Raw genomic sequence first — 16,372 nt, forward strand, 5'->3', positions numbered from 1 at the left:
AATGTTGTTACCTCCTCAAAAACAGATAATAATACTTAATTTTTTATTTATTTTTACTATTATTATAATTTTTTATCTATCAATTTAACTTTTTTTTTTTTATTAATTAATGTATAATTAATTTTTATTTATCTATTTATTTATTTATTTTTCTCTACCCATTTTCATATGGTCACTGAATATGGATCTTTGACTTACCTGCGACTGAAATTGAAATTGTACTAAAATTGTATTGTGCAAGTATAGTTTAGTGAATATGTGAATGTGTATATGTGTATGAATGTGTGAGTGTGTGAATTGGCCTGGGTTTTTTTTTTTTTTTGGTTATATGTTGACCTATGTTAAAGTGGTGAACATTTATTTTGTTTGTTTGAAAATGAATTAAAAAAAAAAAAAAAGAAAGAAGGAAAAAACAGACCTGGAGTTGTGTTTTCTTTCATTCACACACGTTTAAGTAACACTTTATTAGCCTATTACATTTCCAAAACTCAAAATGCTCTGTTCTACCTTGTGATGCCATGTTATACTTTTCAAGTTAACACCTACTTTTACTTCTTGTTCAGTAGAGATTGGCAATACCAGGACTGAAATGATCCAAATGATTCTAGTGAAGCTGTTTGGAGTTTAAAAACACCATGGAGCACTTCTTGTATTGTTTTACCACATGACATCACAAAGTGGATCAGAGTGCTTTCTGTTTGAGAGAAAAACTCAGCCTAAATGTGCAGGGTGTTAAACATGTGTGAATGAAATAAAACACAACTCCAGGTCTGTTTGTGATGAGGAAACTGATGGAGGATAAGGGTAAAATGTATCTAAAAAAGTATTTTTTGACCAATACAAATACGTGTAATTATGTAACAGATAATACTCTCTACAACTGTACAACAACTCCTCCTTATATAATAGATAATACTCCCTACAACTGTCTTCTTATGACCTCTTGTATATAGCTGTGATTTTATATTGTATTACTTATCTATTTTATTTTGACTTGTACATATATATTTATTCATTTTGAATGTATTATTACCATTTATATTTTTTCTTTATCATAATATATTGTGATGTGTGAGCTACTGTGTAATAAATCATTTCCCTTGTGGATCAATAAAGTTTGTCAAAGTCTAAGTCATATCTACGCATGTTTACGTAGACAAGCAGGTAGCGGACCGTCCACCCGAAAAGCTACGCAGTACACCTTTAATAAAGCCGTGTAATGTTACGTAACAGTTACCTGTTGTATTGAAATGAATGGCAGCGTCTGTGTGTAAAAATCCCGCTCTGTGATTGGTCCGTTCGGTCCCAGGAGGCGGGCCTTGGGGGGAATTCCCGGTCGACTTTTTTTTCTGCCAAATTTCACTTTTTTCTCTCTGTATCTTTCATCAAGCCTCATTTCCACACACGGACAGTAATCAGCAACAGCGGGACACACAGGCGTCTCTCTATAATGGATGGTGAGTTTAAACGCTTTTAATCAACATTTTATTGCACTTTTATCACGCCTCTGTTCAGATAAGCGCTGTCAAGTTGATGTCACGTTAAAATCGTGCATCTTTTTGCGCCTTATCCACAAACTCACAACTTTTACGCAAATTAAGCAAGATTTAATGCATTTTAGCAATATTACATTTACTCTTTAAATCTTTTAAAAGCACTGCAAAGGTTTACAAAGTTGTTTTTTGGAGATAAGCGCGAAACTTCCTCTTTTTGCGTAAGTGACAGTTGCCTTTTTTTTTTCTTTTTTTTTTTGCAAACATACAAAAATATAATTAATTTAAGCATTACTATTTATCTCTTACTTGTATAAGGAATAACTGGTATTTTTTTGCTTTTTTATTTTTATGTTTTTAATTTTTTCATCCTCTGCTAATTAGTTTAATTTACTTTTTGTCTTTTGCAGTTCTTGGGCCCTCCATACTAAGGGACGACCCCCATTTCAGTAAGTATACACTATTATTATAAAAGATTCTACTTCATCTGCCTGTCTCTACAAGTTGAAACTTTAGTAGAGCTAAAAGCAAGCCTCCTACTTCCTCATTTGGCGTTATTGCATGAATTCTCACACCTGGAAGTAACATTTAGACAGTTTCGAGTCTTCTTCTGTCAGATATAAAGTCCAAAGTTGTGTTTATTTTGAATGGTGATGCAAAATGGAGGCACAAAACATGTTTAAGAAGATTTTTGGCTAAGGTCCAAGTTGTATTCATGCCAAAAATGTTACAAGACAAGTTTTGCTCTTTGGACATAATGATAGCAGGGGCGTTCAAAATAATACAGGTGTTTAGTGCTATTGACAAAGACTATTTGATCTATGGCCGCATCAATGATTATAGGCCTTAAGCTTAAACTCTCTTGCTCATTATATGGACTTACCCTGGTAAAAGTGTAGAATAATTAAAATTGTAAATCTGGATGACAAGAAATTATATCTTGCAAATCTCAAAGGTTTCTGTGTGTCTTATCTTATCGCATCTTATCGTATTCTTTGTAAAAGCTGCTAACCCTGTAGTTTAGGCATCTACAAACATGTTCTGAAATGTCTCTGTGTGTCAGATGTCCTGTCTGTGTGTCCATGGGTAAAAGCTGCTATAACCCTGTAGTTTAGAGCTCTACAAACATGTTCTGAAATGCACAGAATTATATTGGATTTCAGACTATTCTATATGAGGAAACGTGATTCTTTACGAGGAAAGTGGGTCTGTGTGTGCGTGTGTTTCTGGGGATCCGTCCTTGTCGATGTCGGACCTCTGAAGCTGAGCAGGGCTGGGCCTGGTTAGAGCTTGGATGGGAGACCATTAGGAATGCCAGGTGCCACAGTGGGGCTCCTGCGGCTCTAGTGAAAAGTGGCGTTGTGTCTTTAGGCAAGACACTTCACCCACATTGTCTAGTATGAATGTGTTATGTTTGAGTGTTGCCAGCAGCCAGAGGGGTTGATGGTGCAGATTTGCTGCCCCCCTTTCACCAATTTACCCAGGGCAGCTGTGACGTCAGTAGTGTCTTACCACCACTGAGTGTGGGGGGAATGAAGAATGCACTTTAAAATGCCTTTGGCATCTTTTAAGGGAATATATAAATCCAATACATTGGCCTGCCATGATAAATCGACTATATCGACTTATTGTTCAATATATGAGAGCTGTAACAACATATTTTTGTTATTTTCCTTGTAATATGTTAAGATTTGAGCTGTAGAGAGTTGAATAAGTCACTTCTGTGCCTAATTATGGGTTCATTCTGATACTTATTTGTTGCAACTCAGGCCTTTTAAATGATACAGTCTATTTCTAAAACATGGTTTACTGGGATTATCTTGCAGTATTGTTATTCTGTCAGTTGTGTAGGGATAGTATGGCCCTATGCCACATGAGACACTAGATTACACATTTTAAAAGGCATTTCTGGCGTGTGCTTCCATATAAATGAGCCCAAAACTCCAATAACAGCTCAGATATTCCTTTATTTTGGCTTGATCCATGAGCACGGTCAGAAGACTGTTCCTCATCAACTTGCAATGCCTGGTATTGCTAATTACAGGTTTTAAATAGGTAGCAACACACAGAAATGCGACATAAGGTGATTTGAATATTATTGTTGCTTGTTATATTTCTCATTATCGTGACAGGCCTACCAGTGCGTTATTTTAAAGTATCTCAAACAAGGGACACTTTCACCCACCTGCTTCTTCTATCACAGTTAAGCACTGGATTAGAATACAGCAAAATCACCAAAATGACACATCACCCAGCCCTATTTTCTACTATCTGAAAACATTGTATTTTACTGTTAGTGTTTATTATGAGTGATATGAACTGACTCCCTGCTTGTGTCTCCCAGTGGGCGAGCCGGAGGTGCAGATCTTTGAGCAGCCCAAACAGAGGGGCATGAGGTTCAGGTACAGAGTGGAAGGTCGCTCTGCTGGAAGTATCCCCGGAGAGAGGAGCTCAGACAACAACCGCACCTACCCCAGTATACAGGTAACCACCACCTCCACACCTGTGCAAACATATATAAATAAAACACCTCAAGTATACAAGTAACTACCACCTCCACACCTGTGCAAACATATATAAATAAAACACCTCAAGTATACAAGTAACTACCACCTCCACACCTGTGCAAACATATATAAATAAAACACCTCAAGTATACAAGTAACTACCACCTCCACACCTGTGCAAACATATATAAATAAAACACCTCAAGTATACAAGTAACTACCACCTCCACACCTGTGCAAACATATATAGATAAAACACCACAGTATACAGGTAACTACTATCAACACACCTGTCCAAACATATATAAATAAAACCCTACAAGTATACAAGTAACTACCACCTCCACACCTGTGCAAACATATATAGATAAAACACCACAGTATACAGGTAACCACCACTTCCTCACCTGCTCAAACGTATAGATAAAACACCCCAGTATACAGGTAACTACTATCAACACACCTGTCCAAACATATATAAATAAAACACCTCAAGTATACAAGTAACTACCACCTCCACACCTGTGCAAACATATATAAATAAAACACCTCAAGTATACAAGTAACTACCACCTCCACACCTGTGCAAACATATATAGATAAAACACCACAGTATACAGGTAACCACCACCTCCTCACCTGCTCAAACGTATAGATAAAACACCCCAGTATACAGGTAACTACTATCAACACACCTGTCCAAACATATATAAATAAAACACTACAAGTATACAAGTAACTACCACCTCCACACCTGTCCAGACGTATAAATAAAACACCCCAGTATACAGGTAACTACCGCCTTCACATCTGTCCAAACATATATAAACAAAACACCCTAGTGCACAGGTAACTACCACCTCCACACCTGTGCAAACATATAGATTAAATAAAACTCAATATACAGGTAACTACCATCAGCACACGTGTCCAAACATATAGATAAAAAAAAAAAAAAAAAAAAACAGTATACAGGTAACTACCACCCCACACCTGTCCAAACATATAAATAAAACACCCCAGTATAGAGGAATTTAACACTAAATCCACTTTTTTGCTACTGAACCGTGTATATTGTGTTCTAAAGTAGACCTATTAAGCAAAATTGAATATTTACAGACTTTAAATGTTCCCCTTGTTTCCCCTCAACATTTACTCCCCCGTAGTATTTGTGGTGATTCGTGCATGTCTTTAATCACTTATTTTCAAGACGCCATATGGCTGATGACTCCGTTTTCACCGGCGTACTCCCACTGATGTGCACTTACTTTTTTCTCCAATTTAATTTTCTTAATCTGTGATAGATGTAGGATTTGGCAACGCCACTTAGTCATTTTTGTAGCAATGCAAAAAAATCTGTGGCTCGCTAGCGTGATGTGCAGATATTGGAAGTGCCGACAACTTCACTGCTCTTTGTTGTGATGACGTTTATGGTGATGTCAGCTCCCTTTGGGCACCACAGTTTTCTGACATGGAAGTCAGCACATTTGTTTCTTTTATTAAGTTGTTTTCGATGAATATTATGATATAAAATGTGTAAATTATAACATAATGATCCATGGGTATCACAGATTATAACTATAGCAGACACAAGTGAGAAGCATGTATGTCTTCTTAATAGCATTTTTTGGCAACATTAGTGCAGTCTAGTGAATTGGTCAAAAACACCTAAACTAAAGTGTGTGCTGCCTCCAGTGGTAAATGCGATTTCTGGTACAGGGGTGGAGTTTGAAGTGATGGTACATGACCAATCACAGTGTTCCTTATACCTCCAGACCCCACCGCTCCTCCTCCCTCCTCACTCTCCCCTTTAGTCCTTCAGACTCCACCCCTCCTCTTTCCCCCTCACTCTCCCCTTTAGTCCTACAGACCCGCCCCTCCTCCTTCCCCCTCACTCTTCCCTTTAGTCCTTCAGACTCCACCCCTCCTCCTCCCTCCTCACTGTCCCCTTTAGTCCTTCAGACTCCACCCCTCCTCCTTCCCCCTCACTCTCCCCTTTAGTCCTACAGACCTGCCCCTCCTCCTTACCCCTCACTCTCCCCTTTAGTCCTTCAGACTCCACCCCTCCTCCTCCCTCCTCACTCTCCCCTTTAGTCCTTCAGACCCCACCCCTCCTCCTTCCCCCTCACTCTCCCCTTTAGTCCTACAGACCCGCCCCTCCTCCTTCCTCCTCACTCTCCCCTTTAGTCCTCCAGACCCGCCCTTCCTTCTTCCTCCTCACTCTCCCCTTTAGTCCTCCAGACCCGCCCCTCCTCCTCCCCCTCACTCTCCCCTTTAGTCCTCCAGACCCGCCCCTCCTCCTCCCCCTCACTTTCCCCTTTAGTCCTCCAGGTGTTCAGCTGTTCTGTTTCAAATGTGTTTATGGGTGGAGTTTAGGTGTTTAGTCCCATTGTAATACACAGGTAACAACCACACCCACCTGCACAACAACAACAACCGCACCTGCCCTGTGCTGTACTTCAGTTGGGTTGGGTTGGTTAGCTGACAGATTGATTTAGGACTTTAGAATACACTGTTTCACCTTGTGATGTCATGTGGTAATACAGGAAGTGTTGCTCTGTGTTTTTAAACAACATACAACTTCACTAGAATCATTTCAGCCCTGAAACTGGAAAACTACCACTTCATGACATCACAAGGTGGAATGGAGCATTTTGAGCTTTGGAGATGTAGACAGACTAATAATAAAGGATTACTCAAACATGTGTGACTGAAATAAAACACAACTCCATGTCTGTTTTTGAAGAGGGAACATTATTCTCACACGGTTTAAAGCTCACAAGAGTCACTTTTGTGTAATATTGGACATTTGCAGGTCAAAAACTGACCTGCAAAACCAGGTCAGGTGTTAACCTGGTTTTGTAAATGTTGTGGCCCCAACACAAACCATCTCTGAACCCATGACATGGAAAAATTATGTGTCTTCCACTAATTTATACAGCTGCTTTGAATTTTAGAGGCTTTTTGAAGTCAGTAACTGAACAAACATGCAGTTGTTCTCCAGTTATCAGTGAATTGCTAGGGTTGTTAAATAGTCCCCCAGGAGTATTAGCTGGTCCTTGGGTATAATCATGTATGAATATAAGTAGACTGTATAATCCTTTTATCTAGCTAGGCCTTTAGTCAATTAATCAGTCGATGGAGTCATAGTTGACTAAAAATGGTATTAGTCGACTAATTATTTTATTTAGATGATAAAGATCTCTATGGGACAACAGCAGAAAGGAGAAGGGAGTGAGTGATCTGGAGGTTTGGTATTTTTGTTTTTTATATGTAAAAAGTCAGATTAAACTCATGGGAAACATGTTTAATATGACAGTACATTGTTTCTTCCCCCTGCAGGAGAAGTCTTTTGAGTTCAGTTTGGGTCAGATACACAGAGTTTTTGACCATGCCCCTTTTTAGTCAATCAGTTAATCGACCAAGACTTTCTTTAGTCGGCCACAGCTTGACTTGTGCCTGGCACATGGTGGACAGATACATCATTTAAACTTTTTGTTCCTCAGATCCTGAACTACTGCGGTAAAGGGAAGGTGCGCGTGTCTCTGGTGTCGAAGAGTGAGCCGTACAAACCTCACCCTCACGATCTGGTGGGAAAAGACTGCAAAGATGGAATCTACGAGACCGAGTTTGGACAAGACCGGAGAGTGATAGCGTGAGTGCAAAACACAATACACCTGTCTTTGAGGCTTATTGTTTTCTATAGGGCTGGGTAATATAAAGGACTTGAATCAGTCACAGTTATTGATGTTTGCAGCCAATCCAGTGGCAGTAAAACTGTGGTTTTGAGCAGGTAAAGTGTGTGGCTAGCACTCACACTTCACAGCAACAAGATTCTGAGCACTGCTCCTGAGGACATGCTCCAGAGACTGAAGGATGCGTCAAACACAGAGACACATTTCCCCATGGGGAAAATAAAGTGTACTTTAAACTTTATTTGAACCTTCACCTTTTTTTCACCTATCTCCCAATCTCTGCCCACTGCTCTTTATTTAGTGGCAATCATTCTATTAATTCAGACTAAAGGTCATACGTGCAGTGTTCAAAGGTCACACTGACACCTTTTAACAACAAAACCAAGTGAGGCAAATTTACTGAGGCGACGCTTCTCTGATCTGCACTTTTGAACAGGAAGTGAGTGGTCCTGGTTCTATTTTCAAGCTTTTTAGATCAATGTTTGCAATGAACAAAATGCAAAATAAAGATATGTATAGGGGTGTGCAAAAATATCAAAATATCGATATATCGCATCGTCTGATGTGATGATACAGTATCAGTATCGTGGGCTGCTGTTTCAATATATTGCCAAGAGTATTTTTTGGTATATTTTACTAAATAATTTTGTTACAGCCACAGTTTTGTTGCTTGTTTAGTGGAAGGAAACTGATTAATGCAACACATTTGACATTTTCACTGTTTTGATGATTAAAATGTTAGTTTCATATGAACTTTGCACAAGAAGTGGTTTAACAAAGACTTTTAGTATCACAGCCAGGATTTATTTTTACTGAATCGTATCAAATCGATTTGAAATATATCGTATCGAATTGAAAGCTCACTGTATCGAGATATGTATTGTGGCCTATGTATCGAGGTATGTATCGTATCAGCAACTTCTTAATGATACCAGCCCTAGATATGTATATGTAATAGTTTAACTAGCTGAGAAAAAACATTTTCTTGTGTAAAAATAAATCTGAATCCAGGGCATACACATAAAGTCCAAAAATACTGTAGTCTACTCCTGATGAAGCAGTAGCATCTCCATGGAGTCAAGCAGGTAGCAGACACGTCACCCGTCTTTTGAGGTCCAACAAAAATGGAAATAAAATCAAATGGTGAAAAAACAGAATGGTTCCACCCGCAGTGTTGACAGACCACAAGACCAGTCAATAGAAACACAAAAGCTTTCGAGTAAATATCCATCCACTTCTTCACAATGACTCAACACACTTTCATGTTTCAATCAAACCTAATTAATGCCCTTTCTATTAATGATATCAGTCACTTTCACTTCTTATTATCAGGCTGCAAAAAAATGTCCAGGAAACCAAAACCGTTCTAATTATAACTAGCTGGTTCACGTAAACGACAAGGTAGCCCGAGGAACGATTCAGACTGGCCATTTGTGGAGTTTGCATGTTCTCCCTGCATCTGCGTGGGTGTTTTTTGTTTATTATTTTTTTATTTTCATGAATTTGTTTGTTAATCCTCCAGCTAAGGTATTCCTTCAGTAATAGAGATAAGAGACTCGGTATTTTTAGAGCAATTTGCGGCTTTAGACAATATGACAAAATTTGAACATCATTCCATTTTATTTTGTCTTAAAAATATATAAGACATCTTACAGTATTAATTTCCTGCTGATACAAAACCTGACTTTTAATCATTGGCAATTAAACCCTAAAAATGGACTTGAATTTCTTTCGTCCAAAGTCTGAAGTCTGCTGCAAATGCTGTTTTCCTGAGGATTGGTTGGCTATAGACCTCTTCATTAAAAAGACATTAAAAGCTGATCATTGACCATTAGAAACAAAAGAATCTTGATTAAAACGAGTGAACGAGTAATTTTGTGTGTTAATGCGTTAAATTTTTTCGACAAATATTGGAGTTATGTTTAGATTTGCTATATTTTACGAAGATATGGTGCAGTTTGTTTAGAATGAGACTCCATGAAGACACAGGGAGGGCATCTGACACACCGGGAGGGCATCTGACACACAGGGGCATTTCAGGACATGTTTGTAGAGGTCTAAACTACAGGGTTAGGAGCTTTTACACAGGATAATACCTTGTAGAGACGCAGGGAGTTTTGGTTTTTACCTAGAACATAATAGCTCTATAACTGCATATTTTACTAATTCCATTCAAATTAAACCTTTCAAATTTGTCTTAATCTTTTAGCTCTATCTGTAGTAGGCTCTGTTGCATCTTGTTTGTGATGATGCATTGTGGGAATTCCCCAAGTGACATCATTCTTATTTATAAAGCGGACGCTCAGTGAGTGCCCAGTTTATTATGGAAGTGTGTAATTTGCATCTATCATGTGGTCCCCGCTCGTAAATCCTTCAAGTTATTTTAAAAAGCTTTTCATCCTCTCCACGGCGACGCCTCTGTGCTGCTGTAAATTCAAATCATGAATGTGGTTTTTATGTGCTGAAAAAACAAGATGGCCGACCGGCTGATTGCGTCATGTTTTCAGAATGACAAACAGAAGAGGAACAGTGAAAGTGTTTGTGTCCACGACCCAACATTCACTTCATACTCTAGTAGCAGCACTTAAATTGTTTAGTAGTATTTATTGTAGTAGTTGTAGTAGTGACTGATACTTTGCAGTCACATCATGCTGGGGGTGGTCTACATGTATCTCTATGGTGAAATGTTCAGCAGTTACAGTACAGACGCAATGCACATATTTCAAACATTTTTGTGAACATAACCAAAAAGTTTTAAGAAAACTGAAGAAAAAATGTAAAATATATTTAGACACATTTTCATGAGCCTGTGGTCAATTCTCCTGTTTAGGTGTTTGATTTTCAACAAAAAGGTGAAATCTTGTGACCGTAATTTTGTGTGAGAGACTTGTTTAACAGTTTAAATGTTGCAGTTCCAACTAAGTGCCGTAATTTCCGGACTATTGAGCGCACCTGAATAAAAGCTGCATCAACTCAATTTTAATGAAACTTAAAAATTGTACATATATCGGCCGCACCTGAATATAAGCTACAGGTGTCCAGAACTTTTTCAAGTTCAGGCCGTCTGCTTTTATTGCCTATCGTCTTTTTGCGTCAGTTCGTCATGCTGCTGTCGCCAACGTCTCACCATCAACTTACTGATGCCGAGCTCACATGCAGCAGCTTGATTTCCTTCTTCGACAGTCAGATCAGTTGCCTTTAACTTAAAAGCTGCCTCATCATGCATTTCTTCGTGTGTTTTCCATGAGGAGGGTGTGTGTATGAAGCGCAAAATACCGTATTTTCTGCACTATAGGGCACGCTCATAAGCTTCCAACCCCATCAAAAAAACGACTGGGCACCCCACAATCCAGAGCGCCCTATACACGAATCCACTCGGGTGTCCAGCACGACGTCAGTAAACTACAAAGCCTCACCACCCGCAGCGCACACAAACACACACAGAGCAGACACCCACCACGCAGCGAAAAACACCCGCAGCCACACTCATCACTCGATGTCCTGTCTGGTATAATGTCAGTGTCTTGTAGGATTTCAGCAGATTTAGGTGTATGGATCAGGTATGAGTGGATGTCCGGCTACTGAAGTTTGAGACGTTTCTTCTCGTCATTTATGCACTCACCTGCATTTAATGCATATGAGTCATTAAGATGTATCCCACTCACTAATGTTCACTTAGTATCAAAACTTTTATCAACCGGCGATAAACTGTTTGAGTGCTGACAGCATCACTAGCTAATGTTGCAACTTTATGTTAACCCTTGATCCATGTGTTATCCGCACAGACAGCTGCACTTTCTGCACTTAGGTTGCGCACATCCTCTGTGTTGCCAAACAAATAATCTTTCCATCGTTGTATAAACCGCAGGGTTTGAAGTGTGAGAAAAAGTAGCGGCTTATGGTCTGGAAATGACGGTAAACTCTTTCTTGTCAGATTGAGTTAAAATAAAGATCAGATTAAAGTCTAACAAGCCTCAGATAGAGCAGTGCCTACAGTTAGAATCAAACCCCCATGGAATGTTGACAGCATCAACTCCAAAATATCAAGAGTTGTAGTTGACACAGTACTCGAGGTAGTAATTATAAAATGCCTGGTACTTGTAGTTGTAGTTGTAGCTGCAGACACTCTGACCACCACTGAGAACTCACACCACATTCATACTGGGCAAGGTGGCTGAAGTGTCTTGCCTTAGGACACAACGACAGATCTGATAGTAGTAGTAGTAGTAATAAATAGAATCAGACAAATTGTTGCTCTGTTCTGATCCATGTTCTAATGTAGTTTCCTCATCACAAACAGACCTGTAGTTTTGCTTTGTTTCATTCACACATTTAACACACAAACCCTGCAGATTAAGGCTGAGTTCTTCTCTTAAACAGAAAACACTCTGCTCCATCTTAAACTGTCATGTGATAAAACAGGAAGTGCGCTACACACCTTCACTAGAATCATTTGAAGATTTCAGCTTTTGAATTAACAATCTCTACCTAACTGAAAGCAGAAGGTAGCTGTTGAAATCTGCCACTACATGACATCAGAAGGTGGAATTTTGAGTTTTGGAGATGTACAGTGACTAATAATAAAGAGTTACTCAAACATATGTGAATGAAACAAAACACAACTCCAGGTAAGTGTTAGGTGAGGGGACAACATTAAACCACATGTTAAAGCTCACAAGAGTCAGTTTTGCGTAATGTTGGACCTTTAAGATTGGTTTCAGAATGAGTCAGGGCCTTGTGAGTTGCCAGGTTTCAGTTGACGAAACAGTGGTCACTAAGAGATAACTGTTGAGATCCACTGCTGTAACACAAACATACTGAGTGTGTTTTATTTTGTTGTCAGTTTTCAGAACCTGGGCATTCAGTGCGTGAGGAGACGAGAGGTGAAAGACTCCATCGTCCAGAGGATCACCAGAGGAATCAACCCCTTCAACGGTCAGTAACAGCTCTCATGTATTAACAAATGGCCTGTCATATTTATAAATGTCAGGATCATTTGGTTAAAGGTCATCTATTACACATAATTGGCTATTGTCTACTTTTAGTCATGTGGGACAATTGTTACCTCATTCCCGGAGTTGTGTTTTGATTCACGGACACATGTTTACGTGACTCTTTATTGTCAGTCTGACTCATAGACTGTAAAGAAGTGGACTGAGGGAGTGTGGCGTTACTAGAAGTGTGCAAAAATATCAATTAAGGATGTAACAATAACTGAAATATCGTGATATCTTATCATCAAAGTTCTCACAATAATATCGTTAGACTCAGAGTCTCTTTGCTTAAATTAAGAGGGAACTATATAGACCATGATCCTTTGCTCCATTTAAGTGCAGACTACTTAAAGAAATAACAGTTCTAAGCATTTTTAAGTCTTAGTTCTTTGGATTAAGTCTTGTCAAGGCATTTTATAAGGAAAAAGTAGAATATTAATGGTTTTGTTCAGAACCTCCACAAAATATCTCAGTAAATCGTACCGTGAGATGTATATCGTGAAAATATCATACAGAGAGATTTGGATATTGTTACATCCCTAATCGTGAGCCTCCCCAACATATCATGAGCTTTTCCCATATCATTTAATGTGATGATACAGTATCAATATCGTGGGCTGCTGTGTTGATATATCGCTACGAATTTTTCATTTATTTTACTAAATTAGTTTGTTACAGCGCTACAGTTTTGTTGCTTGTTTAGTGGAAGGAAACGTCTTCATGCCACACATTTGATATTTTCACAGTTTTGTTGATTAAAATGTTTGTGTTTCATATGAACTTTGCACAAGACGTGGTTTAACAAAGATTTTTAGTATCACATCCATGATTTAACCTTTATTTTTTATTGAACCATATTGAATCGATTTGAAATATATCATATTGAATCGAAACCTCACTCTGTCAAGATATATATCATATCATGGCTGATGTATCGAGGTATGTATCTTATCGGCAACTCCTTAATGACACCCAGCTCTAGACGTTACCTATAGTGTTCGGCTCCAGTCAAATGCAGCTCACCGAGGCCTGCAGTTACAGTTCCATATTAGGAATAGGAATTGACTTATAGACAAAATAGCGAAATAAAAGCACCAGGACAAGGACAAGTCTGACAGCAGCAGTTACAGAGAGATAATTCACTTCGTATTCGGAATGTGGCAGCTAGCGGGTTAGTCCAGTGCAGTTTTCGGTGATGTAATGTAAAGAGCCAGGCAGAAATTTGCTCAGTAGTTTCAGTAGTTTTCAGTCTTTTATTAACTTGTCTTAGATCAGTCCTTCTCAAATAGTGGGGCGATGGCAGAGGCATGTGTCACCTCGGGGATCATGCTTTTTTTTTTGTCGTTCTAGAATAGTGTAATTGCACATCCACTACAGTAGTTGGCAGTATAGTGTCGGGTTTTTGCATCAACAGTATGCGCACACACAGCACAGAGCAGGAGATACAAAGTGTAGTGAACAAACCCTCAAGAGACACCACGGAAAAATATTTAAGAAAGGCGGAGAAAGACGGAGATAATGAATCAAACGACAGTCTCCCGAAAGCTAAGACAAGGAAATATGACGAAGCGTACGTAGAGCTCGGCTTCACTGTGACTACGGTGGGAAACGAGGAAAGACCAGTGTGTTTACTGTGCCTAAAAATGTTGGCAGCATGAAGCCAAATAAATGAAGGCGTCACTTAAAGACATTACACCCCATCACGCTGATAAGACGCTTGAGTTTTTTCAGCGAAAACAAATATTGCAACAATCATCCCTCTTTGTGAATATAAATTATATTATTTAAAGAAAATCATTTAGAAGTGCTGTTTTAGATCAATATTGCAAATTAAAATGTGCTAAATATATGATCCTAGTGCAGACAAAAGCATCATATATCATCTTTAAGTCAAATAAATGTAAAGTGATTTCTAGATGTACAGAGATTAGTAATAATATGTACGTTTCCCTTTTATTCATTGCAGATAAGACCTCTCTCGCTTTCTCTCTCTGTCTCTCTCTATCTCTCCCTCTCTCTTCTCTCCCTCTCTCTGTTTCTCTCGTGTACTAACAAGCGCCGCTCTGTACTTCCTCATTCTTGGACATAGTTGCTCAATGATCCACGTGAGAGCCGGGAATTCGGATTTCAAACTGGGAGGAGGGAGGTAAAAAGAGAGAGGGGGAGAAGAGGGAGGAAGAGAGAGACAAAGGGGATAAGGGATAGAAAGAGAAGAGGGGGTAGATAGGGGGAAAGGACAGCTGAGAGGGGAGAAGAGAGAGAGAGAGAGGAGAGGAGGAAGAAGGAAGCAAGCTGTACGAGGAGGGAGAAAGAGAGAGGGAATGAAAGAGAAGAGGAGATGGATTGGGAAAGCACAGACCAACGGGAAAGAGAAGAGGAGGGAGGAATAGAGGGAAGGAAATAAGAGAAGAGAGAGACACACACACATAGAGAAGAGAAAGAGAAAGAGAGAGGGAGGAGAGGAGGGAGTGGAGAGAGGGGCTTCCCCAGACAGACATGATCACAGAGAAGGAAAAGTCATATTTTCATCTTTGCACAGTGAGTGGTCTCATGTTTGGGACTAGTCTCTTATATAACATTGACAGATTGATTTTTTTTTTTTTTTTGCCAGTCTTTTATTCTTGATCTCCCATTTAGTTTCATCATTTTATTAAAATTTTATGTTCTACTGCTTTTCTCTCACTTTGGCATTGCTACACTCACTGACACTCACTGATTTTCAGCATTAACAATGATAAATTAAAGGTCCTATATACAAGTCACTCCGGAGTGTAAGTTGCACTAGCCAAAAAATGCGTAATGAAGAAGAAAAAAAACATTTAAGTCACACGGGACTATAAGTCACACTTTGGGGGAAATTTATTTGATAAAATCTGAGACCAGGAACTGAGATTTGATCTTGAAAGTCATGTTCTAGTAATAACAATAAAAGAGAGAACAACAAACTGTTAATGTCATATATGAACAGTTCTTCAGATAATTATAACATAAACAACAGAACAGAACAAGTTTACCAAACTCTCCATCTCACTCCAAATCACTACCGTATTTTCCGGCACTATAGGGAGCGCTCTTAAGCCTCCAACCCCATCAAAAAATGACTGCGCTCCACAATCCAGAGTGCCCTATACACGAATCCACTCGGGTGTCCCAGCACGACTTCAGTAAACTACAAAGCCGCACCACCCGCAGAACACACAAACACACACGGAGCAGACAGCGACCACACAGCGAAAAACACCCGCAGACACACTCATCACTCCACGCGGACGAGGAATGAAACGGAGGAATGAATCGAAAAAGCGAGCGCAGTGTGCCTCTTCTAGACACGACTGAACAACTGAGTCACTGCGAACACGCCGACAATCCAGCGGTCCCAGACGGCACCCTCCCTACACGCCACAACTGAACAAAGCCCAGAGTCACCATGAGCGCGCCAAACAAACAAAGTCCCACTGACCCATCCAACTGTTGTGTTTCGTTGAAAGTCCAGTGCGGTTTATTTGTGAAAAAAGTTAGAAAATAGACCATTTAATGACAGTGCGTCTTATAATCCAGAGCTCCTAAAGCGGAAAATACGGTAAATCCATTCAAGTCTTCATCCTCGGTGTCGTCAGACTCAGCATCAGTTCCAGTTAGAATTATTCTGGCCTTTCTGAATCCCAACAGGATGGTTTCGGTGT

General features: G+C 39.3%; 1 protein-coding gene across 1 annotated transcript in view; it reads left to right on the forward strand.

Moving 5' to 3' along the window:
• Window positions 1–1,346: 1,346 nt before the first annotated feature.
• Window positions 1,347–16,372, forward strand: part of rel (v-rel avian reticuloendotheliosis viral oncogene homolog) — a 39,820-nt gene continuing 24,794 nt past the window's right edge. Inside the window, exons 1-5 of the mRNA XM_020918500.2 lie at window positions 1,347–1,457; window positions 1,904–1,942; window positions 3,838–3,977; window positions 7,507–7,655; window positions 12,539–12,630. Coding sequence (XP_020774159.2) covers window positions 1,451–1,457; window positions 1,904–1,942; window positions 3,838–3,977; window positions 7,507–7,655; window positions 12,539–12,630 — 427 coding nt within the window. The 5' untranslated portion in view covers window positions 1,347–1,450. The remainder of the gene's footprint in view (window positions 1,458–1,903; window positions 1,943–3,837; window positions 3,978–7,506; window positions 7,656–12,538; window positions 12,631–16,372) is intronic.

The sequence above is a fragment of the Boleophthalmus pectinirostris genome, unplaced genomic scaffold (genome assembly GCF_026225935.1).
Source record: "Boleophthalmus pectinirostris isolate CB_2022bp ecotype Guang Dong unplaced genomic scaffold, ASM2622593v1 HiC_scaffold_5, whole genome shotgun sequence".
Classification (NCBI taxonomy): domain Eukaryota; kingdom Metazoa; phylum Chordata; class Actinopteri; order Gobiiformes; family Gobiidae; genus Boleophthalmus; species Boleophthalmus pectinirostris.